The sequence below is a fragment of the Vespa mandarinia genome, chromosome 5 (genome assembly GCF_050613455.1).
Source record: "Vespa mandarinia isolate Hongniang chromosome 5, ASM5061345v1, whole genome shotgun sequence".
NCBI classification, from domain to species: domain Eukaryota; kingdom Metazoa; phylum Arthropoda; class Insecta; order Hymenoptera; family Vespidae; genus Vespa; species Vespa mandarinia.
In genome coordinates this window covers 7,947,010-7,974,250 of record NC_140814.1, presented here as the reverse complement: position 1 = coordinate 7,974,250, position 27,241 = coordinate 7,947,010, and the positions used below count along the sequence as shown (strand labels likewise).

At 41.5% G+C, this 27,241-nt stretch overlaps 1 protein-coding gene across 5 annotated transcripts in view; it reads right to left on the bottom strand.

Moving 5' to 3' along the window:
* The window catches only part of LOC118441722 (uncharacterized), a 77,295-nt gene that overhangs the window by 9,913 nt on the left and 40,141 nt on the right, over positions 1 to 27,241 (bottom strand). For 4 of the 5 annotated variants that reach the window (XM_035866500.2, XM_035866501.2, XM_085656949.1 and 1 more), the window contains 2 exons: positions 24,165 to 24,263; positions 10,823 to 11,128 (listed from right to left, as the gene is read on the bottom strand). In XM_035866500.2, coding sequence (XP_035722393.1) covers positions 10,823 to 11,128; positions 24,165 to 24,263 — 405 coding nt within the window. The remainder of the gene's footprint in view (positions 1 to 10,822; positions 11,129 to 24,164; positions 24,264 to 27,241) is intronic. The other variant, XR_014982172.1, reaches the window with a different exon arrangement.

Genomic DNA, 27,241 nt, shown 5'->3' with positions numbered 1-27,241 from the left:
GCGGTCGTTTAGACTCCGGGCACAACACGTCACAATTAGAGCCATAAACGCATCACGCGTACACGCCATTACAAATTTTCCCACGACGGATTTACTACGACAGAAATAATATCCATTGAAGGTACATACAAGAGGGCCAACAGGAGTGCGCGATATCGCGAATATTACCACCGCTAATACCCATTAGCAGGATGCAAACGTAAAATTACGCTCTATGGTTAGAACGATGGATATCAACCTAGCTATCTACCTCTGCTACACATACCGTGATTTCTACGGTAGTATGGAGGGCTTGTAGGGGGCTCACGAAAGGTTTCGTCGAATAAATTTCGATATATCGCGAATGAGGTACGCCTACGCGTTAGCGCGTTCCACACACCGATGGATTTCGACCGCAATGAACGATAACGCGATGAACGAGATAATCGTTGGTCATTCTGAGGTTATCCGTGTAATACCGTAAAACGCATAATCGATGGAAATATAGAATGTATGGTTGCCCGACTCCAAACGAGACTTGTCGCTTTATAATAAACCCTTATTTTCCTTTCGTTCGGGACGTCTTCTTCCTTTCGCGATCCCAAATATGTTCTTTCCTTTTCTTTTTTTTTTTTTTTTTTTTTTTCTATCGAAGAAACGACCGATCGTCAGAATCTTTCGAGAGATAAACTTTGAGATACGAGTCGTTAAGCTCGACGCTGTCGCGAGCGGAAACTTTGCTAATGAGAACGATAGAAGGGCGAGAGAGAGAGAGAGAGAGAGAGAGAGAGAACGCGTCGCGCAGCTCTGCACTTCCGCTCCACGAAGCGAGTCGACCAAATCGTTGCGTTGCACCGACTGCGGAATAGGTGCGGTTGAACGCAAGGTAAACGGCCTACTACGCTTTTAGCGTAACGTCCAACGATCTCTCTCTAACTCTTTGCTGCTGTCTCAATAGCGCTATATAAAAATCCTACGACATCTTTTAGAATTTTTATTTCGATTCTCGAGACAATGAACTCCATTGATTATTATATCTCGAGTCGACACCTTCTTGTAAACTGGCCTGCGCGATTCTCAAGGTCACAAACTTTCAACGATCACGGTCAGTGAAAGGACGACGACTGAATCGGGTCCGTTTGCGAGGGAACACTTTTTCAAGGAAAAAGAGAGAGAGAGAGAGAGAGAGATAGTAGATCAATCGATGAATTCTTCTGGTGGAGCGCCCGAGAGAAGATCGATAATGGAAGCTACCACCGAGCTTGCTTAAATTAACTATGTCTCTCTCTCTCTCTCTCTCTCTCTCTCTCTCTCTCTCTCTCTCTCTTTCTCTCTTTTCCTCCACGAGAAAATGAAAAAAGGGAGAGAGAAGCAGAGAGAGAGAGAGAGAGAGCGAGCGAGACGTTTCATTACTAGGAGTATATCGTCGACGACATAAAAGTTAGATCATCACCACGTTCGCTATGAGAAAGGCTTCTTCTTAGTTCGACGAGAAAGTAATCTTTGAGGTATTTCAATGAATTAATCTACCATCGAAGATTTAGGAATGCGTCTCGCACCGAGGAAAGTTTCGATAAAGAGATACGAGGGTCTCTCTTTATTTCTTTCTCTCTTTGCAAGGAGAAAGCGGTAAAGTCGGTATCGCGAAGGTGCAACGTACCGTTCAGTCTGCCAGAAATTGCATCGAGGGAAGCCACGAATAGAACGACGAATAGGATAAAATGCGTCTTTTTCTTCGTCATGACGTGTCTTCTTCTCTCTTCTCACCTCGCAAAGACTCCTCTTTCTTCTTCTTCTTCTTCTTCTTCTTCTACTGATGATCCTCTTTTGATCCTTCGCCTATTCCTTTGAACGCACTTGCACACTTTAAGTACATCCAAAAGTAAAGTTACGCATCGGGACACTCTCCGCTTTGATACAAATTATTCGTAACGGTCGAACGCACGAGATCTCGAGACGTGATCTAGATCGATAGATAGAGGAGAATGGGAGCACGTTAGACAGAGGGAGAGAAAGAGAGAGAGAGAGAGAGAGAGAGAGAGAGAGAGAGAGAACGCGTTCAAGTATGTATGCACACGTACGTAGAGAACGTGGAGAGGGGTCAGTCACGATTTCAAAGGAAAACGAGAGTTACTTTGCGACTTACGACGCACGATCTATACTCGAGAGGCGTGTAACGCCGAATGAGAGGAGATATCTCCCGACTCGTAGAGTTTACTTCGCCAAGCTTTACTCTCTCTCTCTCTCTCTCTCTCTCTCTTTCCTTCTTTATGCAAACACGAGATGTTTTTACCGTCTTTAAAAGTTTACCTACCACATTTACCTACCTACGTTTCGCGTAAAAATATTTGACGAATATAGCAACAACGGTTAATTCGTTTTTCAAAACAATGGAACCCAATTTATATGAAATCTTAGAAAGTCGAATATGACAGCTTACAAGCACGATTATATTTCGATCGAATTGCGTTGTCACGGCTGAAAATGCAGTCCCGTGAGTGAAAGTTCTAGGCAGCTGTCGTGTTATGACCGTTCGAATGTAACGATAATTCGAACGACGCTTTGGAAGGAACTTTGGAAGGACCTTTTCACCCGAGAAATCTTGTCTTCGACCTTGCAGAAACCTTCGGCGAATGCGGAGATACTAGCGCGTTGCCTTCGTGCTCGGAGTACGAAGGAGTCCAAGAGTTTCTTTCTTTTTTTGGCTATAATCTCGGTTCGTGTTTGTGTGTGTGTGTGTGAGAGAGAGAGATAGAAGGGAGGGGGGAAGGTTAGGGGAAAGAGAGAAAGAGTATTGGCCTGTAACCGGCTCCGAGCACGATCAACCTTCTAAGGCAAACAACGACGAAGAACTGAGCGGCCACAAGCTTCGACGTTGGCTTTTCAATCGGGATTCTACACCGGCCGACCTTCACCGGCTTCTGCAGCTTCTTGCTCCTTGGATGGGACGCGAATTACGTGAAGCCGTCCTACATACGTACGTACTATTTACGTAGATACTTTCACGCGTCTATACCAAATGTTATATCGCGGAAGGAGACTATCTCGTTGCGAATCCTTTAGCTTAACTTTATGCTTACGATATTTCTATATAATGTAACGTCTTCTGACATAATAATCTAATACGAAGATTCAATAATTATACGTATTAATATTTGAGAAACGTTCTTTCGATTTTACTATAAAATCTTACTTTCATATTCTTTCCATTAGCAATTTACGAATTAGTATGAAAATGAGAAATACGATAATAAACCCTGACGTCATGAAGTCCCGATCGAACATAAAGAAAGATTCCAGAGAACCGGTAAGAAGGCAGTTCTATAGAACTTAACAAAGAGACAGTTTGAAATATTTCGTGACATCTATCTCCTTGCGGGTGGGCATCTCTCCTAACTTCGACATAATATTAAGTCTCGAAAGTTTATTACCGACGACAACGATGACGTTTCTCTGACGTCCCATAAATATCCCGTGTCTGTCAACGTAACACAATTATTTGCTTAAAGTTGCAACCGCTCTATTTATCCTCGAATATCAGTAGCTCCTATGAGGACAACGATAATGACAAAGACGAAAGAAGAAGACGAAAGAAGAAGACGGAGGCGGATGTTATCCGATCCGATAAAACGACGAAACGAGACAGTGGGGAATTTTAAAACGTCACAAGTTTTCCCACCTATCCCTCCTCCTATTATCCCATAACCACCACCTTGGTACGAACGCGAACGCGCGAATTTTAAAAGCTCCATTAACGTTCGATCCCGCGAGTATGCCTTATTAACGAGCTACATGAAATTTGCTTCAACGGCCGATGAATGGACTGTCGTGAAAAGTAAATCTCATCGTTGCTACGAAGAGGAAAATGAAAATGAGAGAAATGCGACGAACGCGATGTCGCAATAATCGATGTATATTACGAGCGTGTTCAAGGAGTAAAAAGAGAAAAATAAAAGAAAAGTAAAAAAAAAAAAGAAAAAAATAACCCAGCCGTTTCGATATATTTGGGTATTCGGCATACTTTCACTCGTTAAATATCAGGCGAATCGAGCGAAATGAATACAACGCGTAGAGGTAACGTTTTGCTTTCATTCGATATATACGCTCGAGACACGAGCGTTGATCCTTCCGTAACGTTGCTCGCTCGGAATTTTATGTAAAAGACGAGAAACGTGGAAACGTGCTCGTAACAAGGAAATTATGTCTCGCGGCAACGGTAAACGAAACAAGTCCTAATTGCGTTCGAGACCACCGAATTCTACCGCTATTCTACCACCATTCTACCACCATTCTGGTAGTACGACGAACGTGTTCGATATAAATTTATTCATGAGCGGGCTACAAGACCAACCGAATGCCATCGAACGGTAGAGAGATTTGTTCGCGACGTGCAAAGAAAATTATTTAATGCTCTCTACGACCGGGATTCTCGCGCGCGAGCGCGCGCTCGAGAGAGAGAGAGAGAGAGAGAGAGAGAGAGAGAGAGAGAGAGAGAGAGAGAGAGAGAGGAAGACGAGAAAACTAAACATCGCCGATACAACATTCATGAAAAGTCGTAGGATATAGGAAACGGCCAACAAGGGGTACACACCTAGCGAATTATTCATGAGATGAGATTTGTACCGAGATTACTCGGCGCCTCTCTATCTATGTGTGTGTGACGCACCGTAATTGAACCCTCCGTAGACGCGTTTATATATGTGTTGCGTCGATCGAAATAGAAAGATTCTACCAAAGAATATGGAATGTATCACTGGACAGAGTGAGGGGCGGGGGAGAGATGGATGAAATTCGATTTATATTTGAATGTGGAAAAAAATGATTCCATCGTAAATGACACGCACCGAAAATTTTCATCGATAGCGCCATCAATTTTCGAAAGCTTTATTGTTTAGCCGTTAATGAGCCTAACCGAAAGGCTGATCGAACGAAAGAGAGTAAAAGGAGGGGAAAGAAAATATTGTCATTAATTTAGGTCCCATAAGTTCCGAATGACGCTTTGGGTAGTATCGACGTAGTAGATCCTTCTAATACGTCTAAAAGAACTTTTGAAGAAGTCGTTAAAAGTTAGGAAAAATGGTATATGACTCGGGCATTTAACGATCCTGGCAATGGCTACCGCGAGCGCGATAGGAACATTGACCACCACACACGGACGTCAGTAGTATAACCCGGTATTACTGGCCGATTGATTGCTAGGAGTGAGCTCGTGTTGTTCGCATAGAATGAAATAGCCTGCAGGATTCTTTCGCAACGTGTTTTGCCAAGTGAACACACCGCGAAGGAATGTAGGCCTCGGTCAGAACTATCAGGATCGGGGGACACGGTGACCTCAAATTCGCCGATCATTAGGCAGGCGTCTGGACGGCAAATTGGAAAAAAACAAATCTCTCTACTCTCTCTCTCTCTCTCTCTCTCTCTCTCTCTACTCGAACTAAAATAGAATGTTTTGCAATTTCATTACATCTCCGAAAATGGTAAAACCCAGTTGGTTTTTTCAAGTGCGAAGAGCTAAAGTTACATGGGCGCGAGCTAGCACTAGCGTCACGTGCATAAGCATGCGCGCGAGGAACATCGCGAGAGAGTCAGGAGGAACGCTTGAAAATGAAAGTCGAGATTCCACGGAGGGATCTTTCGCAATCGACCGCTCCGCTTGTTTAGAAAGGCATTGGCGGAGGCTCCTTTAAGTGGACACAGATCTCGCGCGCATTATCGAATCGATGGAATATCCACGGCGATTACAATCGAAAAACTCGTTTCGTTGCTTTCTCAAAAACAAGCACGAGATTCCGTTCGTGTATCTTCTTCAATTTTTTATTTTTCAATCCCCGTCATCTTTGACTTTCGAAAGTATCTCTAATCATTAAGTTTCATTCAAGTTATGTTAGCGAGAAATACTGATTTTTGATTTAAAAACGAACGAATACGGTAAAAAGAAAGTTTGGTTCTCGTTAACGAGGACATTCGAAAAATTCAACAATCTTTGTCTAGTGATGACAGCTAATTAATAAATTCGTCGATTCGGTGAACTCGAGAGATCGTTCTCTTTTCTTTGATAACTGCAAAAAAAAAAAAAAAAAAAAAAAAAAAAAAAAAAAAAAAAAAAGAAAAGCGTCTTCGATAGAAATTTTTCGAAAAAGGAACAAAGCAAGAGTCGAGAGTCGTTATCAGGTACGATGTTTTATCGAACGAACATTCCATTCTCATCCATTCTCCATTTATTTTTATAGAGATGCACCGTTAAATGAATCCGATTATTTATCATCGCTGAGAGAGTCTTCTCTAAAATTTATTCCCCCGATATACCTACAATAATGTTCTCGTAACGCAGAGAATTAAGCGGTAATAAACTATTTAGCAAAGGTACGTATAATATACCTGTCCGAAAGGGAGAAAGGGGGGAGGAAAAGAGTAGTGGGAGGCTTCGCACGCACGATCCAACGGAACCACTTTCTCCGAGTTCAGTTCGAGCAACCGTCCTTGGCAAAGTAAACTGGATTCATTTTAGCTCACATCTCTCCGGATTTATCCTTCCCGATTGGAAATCGTGAATATTTATATTTAAGATGCACGGTCATGGTTTTTATGTCGACTCAATGGGACCACTTCTTTTTTCACGACTTTGATCCGGGCATCGGATAAATAAAATACAATATTGTATTTATTCATGAAGATGTAAAATTTCGTCTTTTATAAGGAACTTTCCATTGACGAAGAGTCGAACGTACAAATTTTTATATACGTAATCATACGTTATACAGAAATATACGAAGATTAAATATGATAAATGACAGGCATGGGCGCCGTCTACAACGTAAAAGGATTTTACAACATTCTTTTTCTAAATGTCAAACGAACGATGGATTTTATTAAATGACGCTCATCAATGATATTAAATCTAACTGACGAGTTTCGCTTTATCGGTGAACGAGAAAATAAAAGAAAAAGTAAAAGAACGAGGAGAAAACAAATGGAAAAACAAAGGAGGAAGAAAAGCTGCCGTCAGACTAATTTACGTTATATTCTTTTACATTTAAAATCGACACAAATTACAGGAATAGAAAAGCAGCCGCGAATAATTTATATCTACTTCAAGTATGGCACCATTGGAAGATCGACTTTGACGATGCGCATCGATTTTTAAGCAAGATAGGTAGGATCTCATTTTATCGTAGAAAAGACGATGCAAATAGTCATATAGATATATACACCAATATGCTCCTATAACGGTATATACATATACCAACGATATTACTACTTTTACTAAGAGGCACGATAAGAACGAAAAGGTACTTTAACGGATGAAAGATAAAATTTCTCTCAACGATTAGAACGATTAGTGACTATATCGCGAACATGCCACGTAGCATACATATGTACGTTTAATAGCCATACACGGAATACCATAACCATTAATTATTTCCACGAGGTACTCGAGCGTTCGTAAGATGGGAGAGAAACCGAGAGAGAGGGAGAGAGAGGATGCTCGAATAGAGCTTCTGACAAGGACACACGATGGGTAGCACGAAGAGACGAACACGTTAATGCTTTGCAAGGTCTCTTCGCATATGCATCCAACACCATTACCATCAGTACCATCTCGGGAACAACATCCGTGGTTGCATATCCAGAGCTTCAGGATTATCAAGTGGGAGCCAGCAAGAGCAAAGAGGCCTTCCTTCTATCCTCGGCACTGATGCTTTCGCCAAACGCCATGTAGGACGTTTGTGAATTATGTCATCGTGCTAGAACGCGTAGGGCATACACAAACACACACACACACACACACACACATCGACAGGAATGTCCTCCTTGAAGACACATTCACAATCTCGGTCATAGTTCGCGCAAGAAGGGTGATTATGCTCGGCGAGACTGAACCTTTCCCTTTTCCCCCCTCTCCCCCTTTTCTCGATCTTCTCCTCCTCCTCCTCTTCCTGCTCTATTGGAACCTTCACCAAAGTTTCGCTTAAAACTTTAAGCCACCGGTACTCTTCGTTTTATTTATACGAACCGTACATATCGAGGCCGCACTTGCGACTGCCTCCTTCAACTATGCCTCCTCCTCCTTCTTCTATCCCTCTCTCTCTCTCTCTCTCTCTCTCTTTCTCTCTCGGTTTCATTCTCTCGCTTTTGCAAGTTGTCAAGACAAACAGAAGTTTGGAAACTCTCGAGCTGAAAGTCGCTGTTTGTCGGCTAAAATTACTCACGTTGTACTCGAACCCGTACCCCGTTGGGTTTGGGTATCGCGGAACGTTTACCAAATTAAACTTGATTTAAACATTTACTCGGGACACGCTCCTGCCAAACTTTCTCATAAACCGTATCCACCGAGTTATAATTGAAACACGTGTGCTCGGAAAGGTACGTTTATAGAAAAAACCAACCGCAAGCATAAAAGGAATCTCCTTCGAGTCACGAAATTTCTTTATTTTTCTAACATTTACCTAGGTCTTTTGTATTTATAGGAAAGAGAATATTGAAAACGTTGCAAGAGATTCCTCCTTTCGGGGAACTCTATCTCGTTTAGAATTTAAACTCAATACCCTCTCTCTCTCTCTCTCTCTCTCTCTATTTTCTATACTCTTTCTCTTCGTTTATTGCCCGTCTCGCTCACTTTCTCAGCTTGCTTTTCTTCTCCCCTATCGCTTCGTATCGCCGTGAGCGCGTGCAAATACCCAAGAGTGTTTGTCAATTTCTGATCTAGAGGCACGTTGGATAGTCAAACAGAGAACGCTGGATAAAAAAGAGAGCGAAAAAGGATGTTGCAAACGGATTCGTAGCAGTTTTGGTGAAACTCTTTTCTTCTTCCCCCTCCCCTCACCCTCCGTCAAAATGCAATACTTTGTACGATACGATGAAAAAAATCGATGTTACGTGATCGGCAAAAAAAAAAAAAGAAAAAAAAAATAAAGAAAGGAAAAGGAATATCGGTGACAAATTTTCCGATCGTCCATGTCCACGCGAGAGATACAAACACGCGGGAGAATTAGAATAAAGAAAACGTTCGAGGAAAGAAAGAAAGGAAATAAAAGGATTGGACGCATGGCATGCGTCGTGATTCGGATGTTCCATGTCACGCGACTATTCTCGATTGGATTGGTTGGCCGATAGCATATTGAATAGCTGTCGAATATCAAAGCCCTATGTACTCGATTAAATCCTTGACAGCTTTCGTTCGCATAACGAATTCGAAGAGTCGATCGAGAGGGTACTCGTGTAATAATCAAAAATATCGAAGATCAAAAGACGTCAACCAGCGACGCGCAAACGACGAAAGGCCCCACCCTTCCTTCTCCGCGCATTGGTTCGAATAAACTCGCCAATGCGACTCGACAATCGCGACTCGATGGCCAAAACTTTTATTTTTTTTCTTTATTTCTTTTTTTTTTTTTTTCAACTCATCGATATGCCATCGATATTTTATAGATTTATCGATCGTTTCTACAAAATCAAAACAAATACCTATCGTTTGGAACGACCCTTTGTCTCTGTCTCGTCGTGTTACATTTTCAGTGCGATCTATAACGCTAGAAAATAAACTCGCGAATAGTGGTACTTTCAACGGGAAGTATTGCCGGACTGCTTTCGCTTACAGATATACATGGACGCACGCGCACACACGTTCTGTCCGCATATTTTACGTATTACGTTACAGCAAACTCATGTCGTGCGTATCCGTTGCACGTAGAATATACATACGTACCTAAATACATACGTATCGCGTACGTACGTTTATAGTTTCAGCAAGTCGATCCGGTAAACGTACGTCTCCGGCCGTGATCGTTTAAAACGTTCGCGACGACGCTGACAGAAGTGAAAACGCGCGACGGAAATAGGACATCTGCGAACGCGGGATTTTCCTAGATACGTAGGTACACGTCTGATGTAATAGAAAATGGAATGACGACGACACGGCGGGTACTTTCGATTTATTAAAATATCTAATCAAAACTTTTCTGTGCGATTAAGGAAATAATAGGGAGTTTTGACAGGTTTCGTATACGTTGATTTTTTGAGAAAAGAGGATGAGAGAGAGATAGAGGGATGGAGGAGAGATGGATTGCGCAGCACTAACACAGATCGATAAACCACCACCTCTATTCGAACGAGAGAATGTCTGTGTATTCGATGATAAAAGCAGACGACAACCACAATCTCTCGTAGGATGATATCCCGCAGAGTCGGTAGCGAATGGAAGAGATCAACAACGAAATTACTGTCTTCTGTTTTCGCGAGTATACTTCGTTAAAAAAAATATATGTATTACGCGTAATAGACACGATACCTTTCCCTAAGCCGAACGGACTGGAACGATTTTTCTCGGAGAAAATAGATTCGCAAAAAAGAAAAAAGAAAACGATATTGACGGAGGGAACAATGCGAGTGGACACGTTCGAGAAGGTCGCCCAGACGTGTACCTCTACATCTTTCTCTATCTTATTCAAAGAGACCGATAGACACGTTAGGAAAGGAGATTTAGAGCGTAGAAAATCGACGCCGCGTTTCGCTTCTCTTCGACTCGTCTTACGAATTCGTAATCGAAAGAGTCGACGACGACTTCGACGTTGACGTCGACGTTGTTGCTCTACTACCTCTTGCATACTCTCGTTATCGCGTTACCAAGACTTCTACGGGCTATCTATCAGCCTAGTTCCATCCAATTCCCTGTCGCGACGAGGAAAAAGGAAAGAGAGAAAAAAGCGCCATGTTCTTCGAGACAAAATAAACTAATAATAGTAGTAATAAGAGAGAGAGAGAGAGAGAGAGAGAGAGAGAGAGAAATGGCTGGATTGATTCGGAAAGAAGAAGAAAAAGAAGATGAAGAAGACGAAGGATTTACCAGCAAGAAGATCGATTCTAGTCCTGCTCCTATCGCTGTCCTCGAACCCTTGAAGATCGTCCACGTAATCATCATCGTAGTCCTCTCTGTGCTTCCTATTATCCTTGTAGCTAGATGAAGGATGAGAATTGCGAGCTAAGCCGTCGCTGTTCGTCGAGTCTTTCTGCGCGGCTTGACGGACTTTTGCCTGATGACGAGAGTTGAAGAGGACGGCCGGCGGCGGCAGCGTCGAGAGCTGAGTACCTTGAAGACGTTTCTGCAGATATCTGGCGAGGAGGGCTTGAACCGCGTCGTTCTCGGCCGTGCCTAGAAGACAGAAAGAGAGACCTCCTCGTCATAGTCCGAATTCATTACCTTTTTTTTTGTTTTTGTGTTTTTTTTTTCATTTCCTTTGCTTTTATTTTGTTTTGTTTTGTTTTGTTTCTTTTTCCCAGCTTTGTTTTGCCTTCCTTTGCTCTGCTCTGCTCCGCTCCGCTCTGCTTTGTGCTTTTCCTTTTATCCTTCTTTTCTCTCTTTCCACTTCACGTATCTTTTCTTTTCTTTTCTCCGTTTCTTTCTGTCTTCGTTCACTAGCTCTCCTTTTATATTTTTATCTCCATTCTCTTTGACTTTACTTATCTTTCTGCGCTTCGTCGATCATCCCCGATCATCTACGAATTACGGAGAGGAGTCGTCCTTCTTCCTGCCTTCTGTCCAACTCTTTTTTTTTTTTCTTTCTCTCGCTTTCTCTTTCTCTCTCTCTCTCTCTCTCACACACACACACACATACACACACACAACACATACATACTCCTACGAGTACGATAGATACGGCGAAACAATGGGAAGGATTGATACGGCGTGTCCGATACTTTCTTTTTTGTCTCTTTCTCTTTCTCTCTCACGAGTATGTGAAAGGTTAAAGAAAATACACGAGAGAAAGAGAAGGAATTTTCTATGGGAAAGGATGGTATGTGTACAAAGGAGAAAAGTTGGAGAATTCCGAAAAGATCGTGAAAAGAAATTCGTAACTATGCAAGTTATGCGATAGCGTATTGAAAGTAAAATATCGATACGAGAAGAGAAGGAAAGAGAAGAAAAGAGGATTTTTCGAGTGAATCCAGTGCGATTTACGAGACACGGGATTGAAAGCTCGTCAAAGGTCAAGTTTAATAGAAGATCCTTGAAGGCACTTCAATTTCGATTGCGTTAGACGTGAAACCGTTAGAGCAAAACGTCGACGTGCAATCGAGTCCTAGCGAGGTTCTCACTCTCTCGATCGAGAGGACATGTTCTAACGCATTGTCTGAATAAAATAAACAAAGGAAAGTGAAGCGGATCAATGTGTTTCTCTCTCTCGTTCCTTCTCGTCACCGAACAAAATTTGCTTTTGTTTTTTCCCCCCGAATCACTGCGAAAGATAAAACGTAACTACTCTTCCACCCTATCTCTCTCTCTCTCCTCCGCTATTATTATTCTGATTTATTTGTTAAAAAAAAAGAAAAACAGAAAAAGGAGGGGGAAAAAAAAAGAAAAAACAAAAAGTGCCAGGAGGCGTACGCAATCGAGGTGAATTTATGAATACTGGTAATAAAAAGAGAGGAAAAGTAAAAAAAATATAGCGGAAACCCGCCTAGGGCGGTGTACGCTCGTTTAAAAATTACCCTGAGCTTTTGTATTTTCATTGACTCTTGCTCGATAGTGAAATAACTTTTGGTCGGGTGAATCGTACTCGAATGAACATTGATTCAATTGAAAATAAAATTTGACCTGCGACATACGCTACGCCTTATCCATTTCTCTCTATCTTTTCTTTTCTCGTATATACTTTACGTAAATACTTTTAATCATTTCGATAGATAAACGAGCGCAAATATCGTCGCTATATAATGATATGCTACGGCAAATAGAATCAAATAAGAATAATAATTTCATCGAAGGGATAAAGAGTACTACTACTCGTCGTTTATCCACTCCTTTGATTTTTCCTCTCGATTTAAGGCTCGATCGATACACTCGTACATAGGTCGGGATTTTACGGGAAAAGTATGATCCGGTGACAGTACGTACATATATATCGCATAAATAACAGAGAAACTTTATTTGAACAGGCTCACTCTCGCAACAAGCACTTGACCCCCCTGCGCGCGTGTGGAGAGCGAAGCAATAAATATGACGCGACGGTAGCGTACCCGAAAAATTGAACAAAAGCGGATGATGTATTTTCTAGTTGGGTTTCGTTTGAAACGTTCCTCTTAATCAGGCAAAAAGCGTAGAGAAACGCGTTACGCTCAGTGTGACTTAATCAACTATTGAAAACTGTAGAGATAAATAAATAAGTTGTAGCAAACACGGTGCAATGTATGCGTACGCATGTAGCGTACGTGTACGACGAATAAAAAACATCGGGAGAGAAAAAAGGAGAAGAAAGAAAAAAAGAAGAAAGGAAAAAGACAAAAAAAAACACGATCGCATCCTCCTTGACATTTGGTTAACCTCTAAAAAGGAAGAAGGAAGAAGAAAAAAAAAAAAAGAAAAAAAAAAAAAAAAGAAAAAAGAAAACAAGAAAAAAAAAGGAAAAAGAAGAAAAGACAGGAAAAGGCAAATCTTTGTAGAGTTGGAAAAATTGATAAAAAAAATTGTCGGTATCATGAGCGTAGATAGTTCGAGCTCGCTGAAAGCGACGGAGCTAAAAATTTCTTTATTATGTCGTTGACGGTATCTTTCTTAGCTTTTGATCTGTCGATCCCAATACTGATCCACGGTCTTTTTACGTTTATTTTCCTACGACGTCTTATCTTCGATATCTTTGGCAAGCTCGTAGCACCTTCACCCTATTCAAATCCTTATGTACGATTCGACGAATACTCCTGGAAGGAAAGGAAAAGATTTCAAAGGAATTTGAATCAACGAGACAGGATCATGGGATCGAGGTGTCCTCGACTATACAAGTACGTCGAACGATTGAACTATATTTTCGATATCGGTAAAGGACTTTAGTCGACACTCGTACAAGCAACGTTGGTATTAATAAGACGTCTCGATTTTCCAAGAGTAACTGTTTCGGGGAATTCAATTTCAGTCGATTTAACGAATACGAAAATGTAATTTGGTTTTGATGGTAGCGAAGCTACTTCTTTCAATCGTGAAAAATATTCGACGCGTTTAAAAGTATACCCTTTCTCGTAGGAAAGACGAATACAATCAGAACGATTCAGGCATTACTTTTGCTTTCAGAACGCAAACCTTCGAAGATAACGAATCCGAGGTCGACTCGAGAAAACGGCAAACTCAGAGAAAGAATTTGATGGATAGCGCGAGCGTCCAGGCGAAAATGAGTTTGGACCTCATAGTCGAGCAATTGAAGCGTGAATTGTCTTTGAAGGATATAGAAGGCAAGGAGCAAAGCGTTTTAACAAATTTAACGACGGAGGAAGCAGAACCGAAGGATTTCTTCGAGATTGCTTCCGAAGAGAGCAATCCGAAGATCATTAACCACGAGGAACGAAGCGTAATGACCGAGTACGTCGAAGAAACGACCAATCCCACCGACGTAAATGTCATTTCGATGAATTTAGAAGAAGAACTCGAGACAGAAGAGAGAGAGACGACGAATCGGCAAGGAGTAGAAACGATTTCGCCGAGGGAACCGTAAGTCCCTCGTTCGAGAAATAAAGGACTTCAGGAAGTAAGAGAATAAATTGTTTAGGGTGGTCAAAAGCTACGAAAGGGAAGAAGAGAATTTGTACGGGCTTATTCGATCGATGATAGCGGCGGAAGTGAAAAGATACGAAGAGAGAGAACGGGAACTTCTGAGGAAAGTTCATTCGGACACGACTGACGTCGGTGGAAGATGGACGACGAACAAACGGGCCTTTTTCCTCTTAAATAGGTATACCTATCTATAATTGGAAGAGATTAACGATCGACGATATAAAATCTGACGAATCGATAATGTTCGCAGTGAGAAAGCGTCGCAAGAGACGAAAAGGGAGAACGTAGAGGAGGATACGAGGAAGCGTCTCGACGTCGAAGAAGATAAAAATCGACTCGAGAGAGACAACGACAACGTTGGCTTCGCTTCGATGTTCGTAATCGAGTGTAAGAAGTCCTCCGACCGTTCCGAGGATAGAAAAATTAACGAAGGGGGAAAGTAAGTGGACGAGGGAAGATCGTTAACGACGAGACTAGACGCTTCACATTCTCTTACCTTTATTTTCTTTTCCTCTTTTATCCCTCTTCTCTAATCTCTCACGAGATCGTTATCATCTACGTAGCACGTCGGCGAAGGAGAACGTTCAGGAGAATGAAGGAGGATCGACGGATCGGGAGACTCAAACCGAACGAGTACACACGATACGAGCGGCAAGAAGTTGTCCATTGCGAAAAAGACGAATCTATCGGTTCTTCGTCGGCGAGTCTCATAACAAAGACGAACTATTATTTGGATGGATCCATCGAAAAGCCTCCGATAATCTCATCTACGAGAAGGGCAAAGCTAGCGGGAGTCCCAGTTACGTCCCGCTTACAGAGAGGTTTCGATGGAGATACGTTGGAGCGAGGAAAGCTCGTTAAAAGTGCCGCGCGAGTTCTCTCGGATCTTGTTGAAAAATTCATTTTATCTCTCGCCGGTTTGTTTTCCGACGCTTTTGCTTCTCGAGTGCTCGCGCAAAGGAGGGAGAAGGAATAGGGGAAAACTCAAGAGTAAGCCAGCCCCCGTCATCCTCGATCGTTCGTTTCTCTTCTCTTCTCGGAAGAGCGGAAGAAAATAAAAAACAAAAAAAGAAAAGCTTCCTCGTCCTCCTTTTATCACCTATCTCTCTTCCTCTACACTTTATCCCCGAGAGTTGTTCCATCGAGACCGCACTCGCGAAAGTCAAATTTACCGATTTCTCTCGAGCCAGCTCTCAGAGTTTCCAAGAATTAGGCCGATCGGAGAGAAGAAAAAGTATCCGGTGGCTTTGGGAATATCTAATTCGACGCAAACCGCCGGACGGATGATACTTGATATAAATGAAAGTATATCAATATTTACGGTTGCTTGCCTACTTTCGAAGATTCTTCCTTCGGTGGTGTATGCGCGCGCGATTGTTTGATGTTTGTCGAGTGTAAATTGCAGAGAATCCTAAGTAAACGTTCACGGGTTCGCGCACGCGCGATACTACGATGTCCGAAGGAAAAGTGCCTTAAGTAATGGTAAACATAGAGAGGAAAGAGGGACGAGGGAGGGGGGGGGCAGGAGGAAGGAAGAGAAAAAAGAAAAAAGAAAAGTAAGGAAAGGTACCTTAGGCACGTTCCGCTCGTTGCCACTGAAATTTAACGGAGATGGTTTATTTTGTGGGTAGTAGTAACGTTTACCTCTCCTCTATCGAACTCTAAACGAACGCGAATAGGTATAATAAAGATGTACCACCGAAAATACACCGGTAGACGGAGATTCGAAAGAAAAAGGTAGAAAAGGTATTATATAGGGAGGTCTCGCCATTGTAGATAAAAAGAGAAACTCGCGGACTCGATTGGGGTGGTGGATCCGTCCGTGGAATGGTAGAAAATTAAGCGTCGCTGTCTCGTTCAACTTTTTCTCATGAAATTCTTTTCCCATTCGCCAAGAGGGAAAGAAAACGGCGGGAGTGGACGCCTCGAACAAATTATCTTCAGTCACAGTGGACTTCCGCTGGGACTTTTCTTGTCTCCGACTAAATCGAAGATAGAAAGAATAGTATAGAGCTTTTAGATAAATTTAGCAGCTATCGAAGAAAAGCTTTTTTATCATTGAACGTCGTCCGTTCGTTCATTTGGAAGTAGCACGTGTAAAATCGCGAAGGTTGTTTGTTAAAGAGAAGAAGGAGAAAGACGAGCGCGTCCTCCTTTTCAAACTATTACGACACAATCGCATCGTCCTCTAAACAACTTTTCCTTTCGCGTTGAACGTAAGCTTCATTAAATGGAAGTCACGGGGCTGCTTCACCAATTTGGCATCGAATGCCTAACGTTAAGTGACAGTCCCATTAATGCTTTCGCCTGGGGCGGACATACGAATTAGCCGCCTGAGGAAGAGAGATAGAGAGAGAGAGAGAGAGAGAGAGAAGTTGACTGACCGACATTCGGATTTAATTAGCGCGCAATTTCTATCATGAGGGAAAATTTTAACGTTGTCCTCTTCTCTCTCTCTCTCTCCTCCTCCTCCTCCTCCTCCTCGTCGTCGTCGTTGTCATCGTCGTCCATCGCCATTTACTCTCACCCTTCGATCTTCAGCCTTTCGCCGAACGATTTAACGAGCCGCCCGATTATTGTCAATCGATCGTTCTTCGACGAGACGCTCGAATTTGGCCATCGAATTTATTTCAGGATTTTTATCGGATATGTTCGTTACTAAAAAAGAAAAAAAAAAAAAAAAAAAAAAAAAAAAGATAAAAATGAAAAAGGAACAAAAGCGGATCATGCGCGATATCGAGCGTTAATAATAGCGAGCAATAAGCAATTGCAATGCAATGACTGATACGTTAATGGAAGGTTTAAATATTAAAATATCGATGTTGCGTATTCAATCGGGAGGTCCCCAATGCGGACCGCATTGATATGCCTCAAATTTTTAGCGCCCTTCAATGATGATGATAATAATAATAATAAATGTTACTAGCTATAAGAGTAGTGCGCAGCGAGATAACGATCATCTAACTTAGCGCGTTTCGGATAAAGCGAGGATCCTTTGCCAACTTTCCGATTTTCTCTCCCTTGATCTCTATTCCCTTTTATAAAGAGATAAGAAACACACGTTCTTACTCAGTCTCCTGTCAGCAAAGACGGAGGACACGCGTCGTCTACTTCCCTTGTCGTTCCTAATAAAATTGGTCTCCCTTTCAAACTTTCCGGTCCTCATCTTTTTCAGCGTATAGCAAGAGACTCGTAGACGAGGAAAATGGGGAAGAAAAAAAGAAAAAAGAGAAAAAAAAATAAAGGAAAAGAAAAAGAAAGAAGAAGAAAGAAAATGAGAGATAGAGAAGCGATAAAGCTGGCTCGCAATATTTTCCAGGCTTGCGCACGGTTCGCATCTTGCGCAGGCTTTCCTCCGGTATGTCCGATCGAATAAAAAGAGAAAGCTCGTCGGAAGCATGTGTACTATCTTACGAATGAATTTTATCCTAGTACCAGTGAATAAAAAAGGAACGAGAGGGAGTGTGAGAAAAAGCCCAATCGGAAATTTAACGTTGCACTAGCCGATGGGATTTTCGAGTTATTTTAAAAACGAATTGACGTATGGTCGTTTGAAAAATTTATCGGAAACAAAAGAAAAGAAAAAATACCGCGAATTTTCTTCTACCGATTTATAACGATACGAACTTCGATGTATACGTTGATTCGTTCTAATGTACATACGCGTTAGATTTTCAACCCTTTCGATCCTTTTTTTCAACCGCAGCTCGATGTTTCTCTTTTCAAAGTCTCGCATTCCAGCGAGGCTCGTAGATTTCACGGAAACGTTGAAAATTCATCGTGAAAAATAGATTTCAACGATCACTATTTCGACGAAAAATAGATTTCAACGTCGCACGAGGTTACAACGTCGAACGGTAAGCATCGATTCGAATGTCGAGCGATGTTCGAAGCGAAACAAAATTGTCTTTTTTCTCTTTCCTCTTTTCCTTCTTTTTTTTCTTTTTTTTCTTTTTTTTCTTTTTTTCTTTTTTTTCTTTTTTTTATTAATCCACAGAGTAGGATGCCGAATAGTGGAAAATCTCGGATCTGGGTTATCAAAGTACGCCGAACTTTGATTCTCTATCGTATTCCATTAAAGATATTTTTGATCTTTTTTTTTTCTTTCTATTCATTTATTTACCTTGCTAAATTAATTTCACCATACCATTGATATTATAAAACCTTGAACGCATTCGAGTACAATCTCTCCGTTAAACTATTAATTCTGCTATTAATAAAGTAACGGAATTTACATACGCCAAACGTATGATCGAATTTATGAGCAAAGCTGCAGCAGGTTTTCGTCCTTTCTAACCGGTTATACTATATATTATCTCCTGTAAACGAGAAAAGCACGTTAGTTTTTAAAAGGTCAAAACAAACGCGCCACGACTCGCGTACCTTCTCCAAAGCATATCTCGATCAAATATTACGTTGTATTATTGCTGCTCTTGAAACAATGAACAATCCCAATGAAGGAAAATGTGCGAAACTTTTTCATCGAACAGACCATTAATAAAAAGTAAATGAAAAAGTAGAAGAAGAAGAAGAAGGAAAATTGCAAAATAAAAAGGCTCGAACGAACTCGTGCATATCATTGCGATCGAGCATACGGGATCTTCAGAATAGCACGATGAACAAATTCCGTCTCGTAATTGGCGGCTTTTTCCGTGGTAATTGGAAGCAACCGCGCGGCCTCTATTCGTAGATATCGAAATGCCGAGGAAAACGGAAACCGAGAGAGGAAGAAAAAAAGAATTAAAGGAGGAAGTGAAAGAGAGCGTTAAATGGGAGAAAAAAGAAACCAATGCTTCGAGTGCTCCCATCCGTGAGGGGAGGAAAAATGAAAAAAAGAAAAAAAAAAAAGAAAAAACGTAAAAAAGAAGAGTACAACGGAGAAAAAAGAAAAGGACGAAATTTTTATTATTGTAGAATCGGCAAAGACCGATCGGCGAGAGAACGAATTAAAAAAAAAAAGAAAAAGGAGAAGAAGAAAAAACAAGAGAGCAAGAAAAGAAAAACAAAAAAAAGAAAGAAAGAAAGAAAGAAAGAAAGAAAGAGCAAAGAAGGAAATTTCTCTGGGCACGCGCGAGTTCGAAAAGATAAAGAAATCGAGTCTAAATCGTTTTATAGGAGAACGACTCGAGAGCTTTCCGCTTTAACTGCAATTATCCTAACTTCCGAGGATCGCTCGACCCTTTGACCCGACCTTTTACCCGGTCTTCTCTACCCTTCCCCCCCCCACACCCCGCCACCCATACTATCGTTCCTTTCTCTCTTTCTCATTCGAAGAAAATTTCTGGCATGAAACTTTTCCTGAAGTGAGTCAAAAAGAAGTGTTTTCCCAGTTGTGTCCCGCTTCCCTTCCTCATCGAGAGAGAGAGAGAGAGAGAGAGAGAGAGAGAGATAGGGGACTAAGGTCTCTGTTTATCTCTCTCAAAAAGAGAGACGATGCGACATGCGAGACGGATTCAAACGTAAAGAGGCATATCCTTAAATAATGCATAAGATGAGACAACAAACTTTATTGTAATTTCCCTGCAGAGCAAAAACTTCAATCCGGTTTTCCAGGGAAGGATTTTTCTATCGGCAGGGAACGTTTCATCGAACTTTAACACGCATTATACTACAAGCGTTAGGAGGGAACAAATGATAAAATAAAAATTTGTTCGATAACAAACAAAAAAAAAAAAAAAAAAAAAAAAAAGAGAGAAAAAAAGTACATTTCGAAGTTACATATACTGCATGTACATATGTATAAAGTTTTCGCTGTTTAAATCAAACAGAATTTGAATGCATACTGCATTATGCGCACACAAACAAGCTCGAATAATATTTATGGAAATCGAAACGTTGAATTCGAATTTACTCAGTCTCCGGAAATAGATTAATTAATACGCTTGCTTAATTTTGGTTCTGCTTCTAAACGAAGCTTAAATTCATCTTGTTATCCACGGAACTGCGTAGATATGTCTATATATATATCTATGCTTGAGCTTTTCCAAAACACGTCTGTATAATCTTTAACTTACTTCTACGTAAATAGATATAAACTAAAAATAATACTGCCTAGTTTTTTTTAACTTACATTAACATACATTTTACATTCAAACTCTGGTTCAATGTTGTACAATAACGAAGTGGTGGGATGGTAATCGCGAGTGCGTACGAGGAGGAAAATGGAGAAGAAGTTGGTAAATAAGAAGGAAGAAAAAAGATAAAAGAAAACAGAAGAGGAGAGAAGAGATGAGGGAAAAAAAGGAGAGAAACAAAACGAAAAAAAAAAAGAAAAGAAAGAAAGGAGCTAATAAAAAAAAGAAAATGAGTAATGACTCATAAGTTTTGCATAATGTTAATTATACGAACGGCGGGACCGTGATGCCGGAGGGAGAGAAACTGTCGGGAGAACAACACGGCAACGATATCGTCCAAGCCCATTTCAGGAAAAAATCGAGATACCGTGACGCGCAACCTACGATATTTGCATACAATGCAGCGATCGTGAGCTGGTAAGCGTGCGCATGCGTGCGCGCGCGCGCGCGCACGAACACTCTCGATGCACAAACAATAGTGCGCCCTTTTTTTTTTTCCTTTCTTTTTTTTCGTTGATACTGCCATGCAACAGAACGAGAAAGAGAGAGAGAAAGAGCACACGTGTCCGTACCGCCGTAACGTAAATCATACTACGAATAAATCGAAATCTCTCGTCGTGGATCGCGCTGTTCCTGGCGTTTGTAAGCGACAAAATGGATCTCTCTCTCTCTCTCTCTCTCTCTCGCGCGCTATCATAGTCCACAGCGATACCCTTCCTATATCCCTTCGTTTCATCCGTCTTATTGTAATTCCCTTTAACGCGTGCCGAGAGATCGTCCTCAATTTTTTTCTTCATCTCCCGACACTACTACTAATTCACGCGTTTAATCGAAATCGCAAAAATGCTTTTCTATTCTTTCCACCATTCAAAGTATTAATTCGAGAATATATTTTCTTTCTCTCTCTCTCTCTCTCTCTCTCTCTCTCTCTCTCTCTCTCTCGATACATACGGATAATAATCCAACGTAACACAGCGAGCTCGTCAATAAAGAATATCAAGAATTTTTTCAATTTTCGACGTATTATCGATCAACGTTCCCTTTTATCCCTTGTATCCGCTAATGAATATGTTAATTAGTAACGCCCCAACGTTTCTAAATCCCTTTTTCGAATGGATGATAAGAGGTAATCCTTTAAATCTCGTTCTTTTTCTCTTTAATTTTTTTCTCCTCGATGAATAACTTCAATAGAGTCCGACTCTCTGAATATTTTTTATTATGGCTCATTAACGCTTGAAAGAGAATCAATGTGACGACACAGTAGGAATGTTGCAATTGTCACGAGCTGTGTAATATGACGCTGCATTACGTTTGCGCCAAGAAGAAAGAAAAACGTATGAATCTCTCTCTCTCTCTCTCTTTCTCTCTGTGTGTGCGTGTAAAAAGAGAGGAAGAAAATATGAAAGTACGCATAGATGCAGTCGCGATATTACACGGTAAACGTAATACGACATGGCGTTACAGACTCGAGCTCGGAAAAAGTAAATTAGCATAGAGCTAGGAGATAGCTACAAAAAAGAGAAGAAAAAAAGAAAAAAAGAAAAAAAAACGGGAAAGGAAAAAAAAAGAAAAAGAAGAGGGCAAAAACGAGAGAGAAAGAAAGAGAGATGCGAAACGAGACGAAAGTGATTCACGAAATATGTCTTTTGTCGTTTCTTTTTCTTTGTGCCCTTTTCACTATTATACTTCCTTCTGTAATTTTCAAAAGGGAAACGAGAAAGAAGGAAATGGTCGATCGAGAGCAAAGGACGAAATAAAATAATGGACGCCTCGGTTACTAGCTGCGACGGAAATGAATAGAATGAGGGTGTCGGCGATAAAATTACAATCAGGGTGCGGCTCTAGCGATGCTCTGGTAATGATCGTGATTCGTTTGTCGAACGAATTTATAAAGAGGACAGACAGAGAGGGAGAGAGAGAGAGAGAGAGAGAGAGAGAGAGAGAGAGAGAGAGAGAGGACGATCGGGCGATTGTTCACCGGTATTCGCGTTAAATATGCGGGATAATTAGCAATTAAAACGCTGTAGGCAGAACTCGCATGACGAACGGCAGATGCTGCCCTTTCCCCTATCGATACCGTTTACCGCTGCGTGCTCACAAAACTATACCTTTTTATTACTCCTAATTGCAAGGATTCGTTAACACGTTCATTATCTCAACATCGAAGTAATCGTCGAGCCATAGAGCCGCATCCTTAATCAAGTAATTACATATATTGCCAAATGTTACGACACAGGTAATTACGAGGAAAATAGGAAAATTTCCAATTACTTTTGATTCCACTTTAATTGTCTTTGGGGCCCCATCGAATTCCGAGCAAACTCATCCAATTTAGGTGAGAGAGTACGGGGGGAATGGGATCGTTTATGACGAGAGGCCGAGGAGGAGAAAATGCAACTCCTTTATGGGAGTTGGCTCGTACAGGAGATGACAGGTACGTGACCGCGAGTATCAAACGAATCTCCTCCTTCTCCATCTCTTTATCCACGCGTCATGTTCCTCCTTCTTTCTTTCTTTCTTTCTCTCTCGAAGCTTATTTCAAGGATCTAATCTCTTGAAGGAAACGAATTCCCGCTCGTTAGAGCGACGAGAAGTAAGATCACCGATACTTGCTTTCTCCTTCCTTTCGCATCTTTTTCTCATCGTCCAATATAGGTAAATTCGAGAGACCCTTAATCGGTATGCCGATCGCGTACTACCTACCCTGTATAAAGTCATACGATCACTCGAAAAGAGCCATCCGTTATAGGCTTCATATTTCACGTAAGATCGTTCTCGAAGAAAATTCTATAAATAGAAATGGGATAAGAAAGCGAGTATAGTGCGCTTACGTTACCATATTTTGAAATTACCTTGTCATAAAGAGCTTCTATTTACCATATCTACTATAGTTTAATCGTAAAGGTACGTTGAAAGTTTCACGGTATCGACGATATAATGTCTACCCCGTCTAACTACGGTGACGTCTTAATAAACTTTCAATTTCTATCGATCGGAGTGGAAAATTTTCTATCGTCGGCCGAACGAACGAACGAACGAACGAACGAACGAACGAAAAAGGATAAAAGAAAAGAAAAAAAAAAAGAAAGGATAGATAGAAACGAGATAAACTCCATCCACGAACAAAATAAAAGCTCGGCGTATCTATTCTACTTTAATCACTGTCGCACGGAGATTACCTATTATATCCCTTCGTTGCAACTATGGCATAACCGGGCTTTCTAGGCATCGCACGTCGCGCCGTGGAAAAGCACTTGGCTCGATCGACCCTGTTATTTCCTTTTTGTCTGGCGCACACTTCCACGTTCAAACACGACTTCAACTTGGAATTAAATTTCTCCTTGTATCGCACCACGTTATTCTTCCTCTTCTTTTTCCCCTCTATTTCTTCTTCCTCGAACGATAGAACGAACTCTCCTAACCGCTATCTTCGAGAGGAGAGAGAGAGAGAGAGAGAGAGAGAGAGAGAGGAAGGGGGAAAGATAGCTTAATAAATAAATGAAATTTGTGAGTTTACGATACAAATTGGCAATTGACGTTCGCTGACGCAGTTTCGTAAGACTCTCGTTACTTACTGGTATTTTTGTCTCTATATTGTGGCAGAACTCCGGCGACGAGACAACCGAGAGTCAGGTACACCGCGAACCAGAAATGATCCATTGCAATACGTTCAACTGTAACAAAAATAAGATGTTTAAAAGTTAAATGGGTCTCTGGAACTTTAACAATTTTTTGGCTGCTTTAACCAAGAAATGCCGCCTCCATCGAACGACTGAGACTTTGTGTGTTCTATGATTTCGAAAGAGGTTAAAAGAGGTTTGTTCTTTTCCTACGGGCTATAATGAGAATATTAGAGTTTTATCTTTTATATCGAAGAAAGGTCCGACACCGATTGGACTCGTAAAATTGTATTACCGCTACGTAGATATTCTCCACTCTCGGTGATACTCACGACGATATTCTCGTCGATTCTCGAACGAACGTATCGACGAAGGGTGGAGCTAGCTTTCTCATCCCTCGAAATCCTCCGCGTTCAGAGCAGTATCCGTACTCTCGGGCTCTGATCGAATTCGCGCGAACGGACGTTGGTATTAGCAGGCCATACGCGAGCAGCCTAGCAATCATCGAGCTCCTCCATAGTAATCGATCGTTATAATGGCCTTCACGTCATTGACAACTTGTCGAACGTTAAAGCCGAGCTCTGACGCTGTCAGGAATCAGAGAGAAACCCCCTATCGACGGCGAACTCGTCGATTATTGACCTCGATTATTCTCCCTGCCTCTACAATACGCGTTTTCACGAACGTACGTTATTGTCCCGTTCGCGTTTATTCTTCGCGACAGCTGTCGGACGTATTCGCGAAAACGAATTAGAAAGGGACCGAGGTGGGGAATAGGAAAAGGGAAATTTTGCAAATCGCCGAGAACAACTCGGAGAAAACTGAACTAAAGAGTCTCGGAGATACGGATGCCTGCTAATGGGGGGTAGTTGGACTAATCGACTCTACTATCTATTTTGCATCGCAATTGCTTTTCCCTCGCGACTCCCGAATAGTTTCTCCAACTAAACTCGATTAGATACAGTTTAAATTCAAAATTATACCAGTTTGCGTTTTACAAAAGTACATCCCCGTTTTCCTCTATGTTACCATGTGCCGTGACGACGTACAACATAGCTACCAAATTCTAACTAATCGTTCCCACCCTCGAGGAAAGTCTCTTCTTTTCGAGCTTACCGGACGAACTAAAATAAGCACAATCGGTAACGCGCTTTCATCCCCTCGATCCGAGTTAAACGCGATTGGTCACGAACGCGTTCCTTTCCATGCGCGTTACTTTTAGACAAACGAACATCTTCACGAAACCTCTTTTCTCCTGTTAAAGTAGCACACTCGATCGTTTATAAAACTTAACCAAAGTTTACCGCGTATCATATCCATGCGTAACGCGGAGGATGCCGAGAGAGCTTGCTGCTGCAAAGTCCCGTTAATTTCACGGATAAGGCGCCGCGCTGCTGGTGCAACGAGAGAGAGAGAGAGAGAGAGAAAAGTTTCCTCGGTTTTAGCCACAGATAATATCCATGGAAACTAGTGGTAAGGTTTGAATGATACTCCCATAAGCTAGCATGAGTTTCCGCGTTTAGGTTGCCGCGAAAATGCTCGTCGAAAGAGAAGATCGTCGACTCAAAGAAATGACTCCTTTAAGGTCTGTAGAAGACTGACAAATACCAACATCCTCTCTTGAGACTTTACACGCTAAGACAGAACTACACCAGAACGATACTACGCTAACGTTCGAGCTCATTTTCACCCAACGCTGATACTCGGATTATCTTTCTGCCTTTCTTCTCCTTCCGACCGTTTGCTAATCTATTCTACGATGATTACGTTGGTTATACAAAGTAAAAGTTTCGTAGAATGTAAATTATTTTCTCAACTAATAAATAACTAAATATAATACTTTCACCTTTCATTGATTTACATTAATTATTGAAACGTAAAAATCTCTCTATGAAAAAAGGTCATTTTCGATTTTCCCAATCTTTTTCCGGCTCGCTGGTGAAAATAAAAAAGTAAAGGGAAATAGTAACGTATGCGAATAGACAGTCGTATAGGTAGTATACTGGGTGAGTAAAACGCGTCCCTTCCGGATTTCGAGCGAATTCGGCGATTTGACTCGATTTAACAAACCGCACGCTCCACATACATATATTACGAGAGCTCGGTGTCCGTCGCACATTTCCAAGAGAAACAGAGAGAGGTAGGGGGAGAGGGGAGGGAGGGGGAAAGGGAGGAAGAGATAGAGGTAAAACGAATCTGTTTGATCCCTTTGGATCGTATCGTGGGATTTAGGAAACAAGCGTGACGCAAACCGCAATCTGACCCCGTGAATTAACCCTTTTACCATCCCTTCCCCTCTCTCACTCGTAAGATCTATTTTCCACTTTGTTCGGCCGGTTAAATTCCGCGAGTCTTCTTCGTGAGATACATACACACACGGCTGGTATTTCATATTTCGTGCGGAAACTCGTTTCACAATTAGCCTCTTTCTCCAGCTGTACCCTTTCGAAAGATAGAGAGAAAGGGAAGGATGCCGAAAGCGGCGATGCGATGAATTTCCTGAAAATGAAATATCCGTCCAAATTCTGTAAAGTAAAGACAAACAACCAACGGTACTCGAAAATTCACCAAAGAGAGAGAGAGAGAGAGAGAGAGAGAGAGAGAGAGAGAGAGAGAGAGAGAGAGAGAGAGAGAGGGCGGGGAGAGAGAGAGAGAGGAAAAGAAAAGGGAGGGAGGAGGGTAGGGGGGGAGCCTTTCATCGTAGACATATCCGTTTGATCTCGTATTATGAACAAACGCGCGTTTTATAGGTAGCTACCTAGGTACACCACTTGCCATCTAAGGTTTACCGGATATAATATTACTCTTGGAACATAGAAGAAAGGACGGATGCGTGTTAACGCATAAAAAGTTTGCCGTATATTCTTCTAGAACCGACAAAAGCTATTTTCTTCCAGGAAATTTCACCGATTTTCAAGATAAGACGACAAGAAATTTTCTTTTCAGTTATCTCATCTTTTCGTCGTAAAAAGAGAAAATAGGAACGAGGAAGGATAAACTTTGATCAACGATATTAGTTTCCAGTTTTCCCC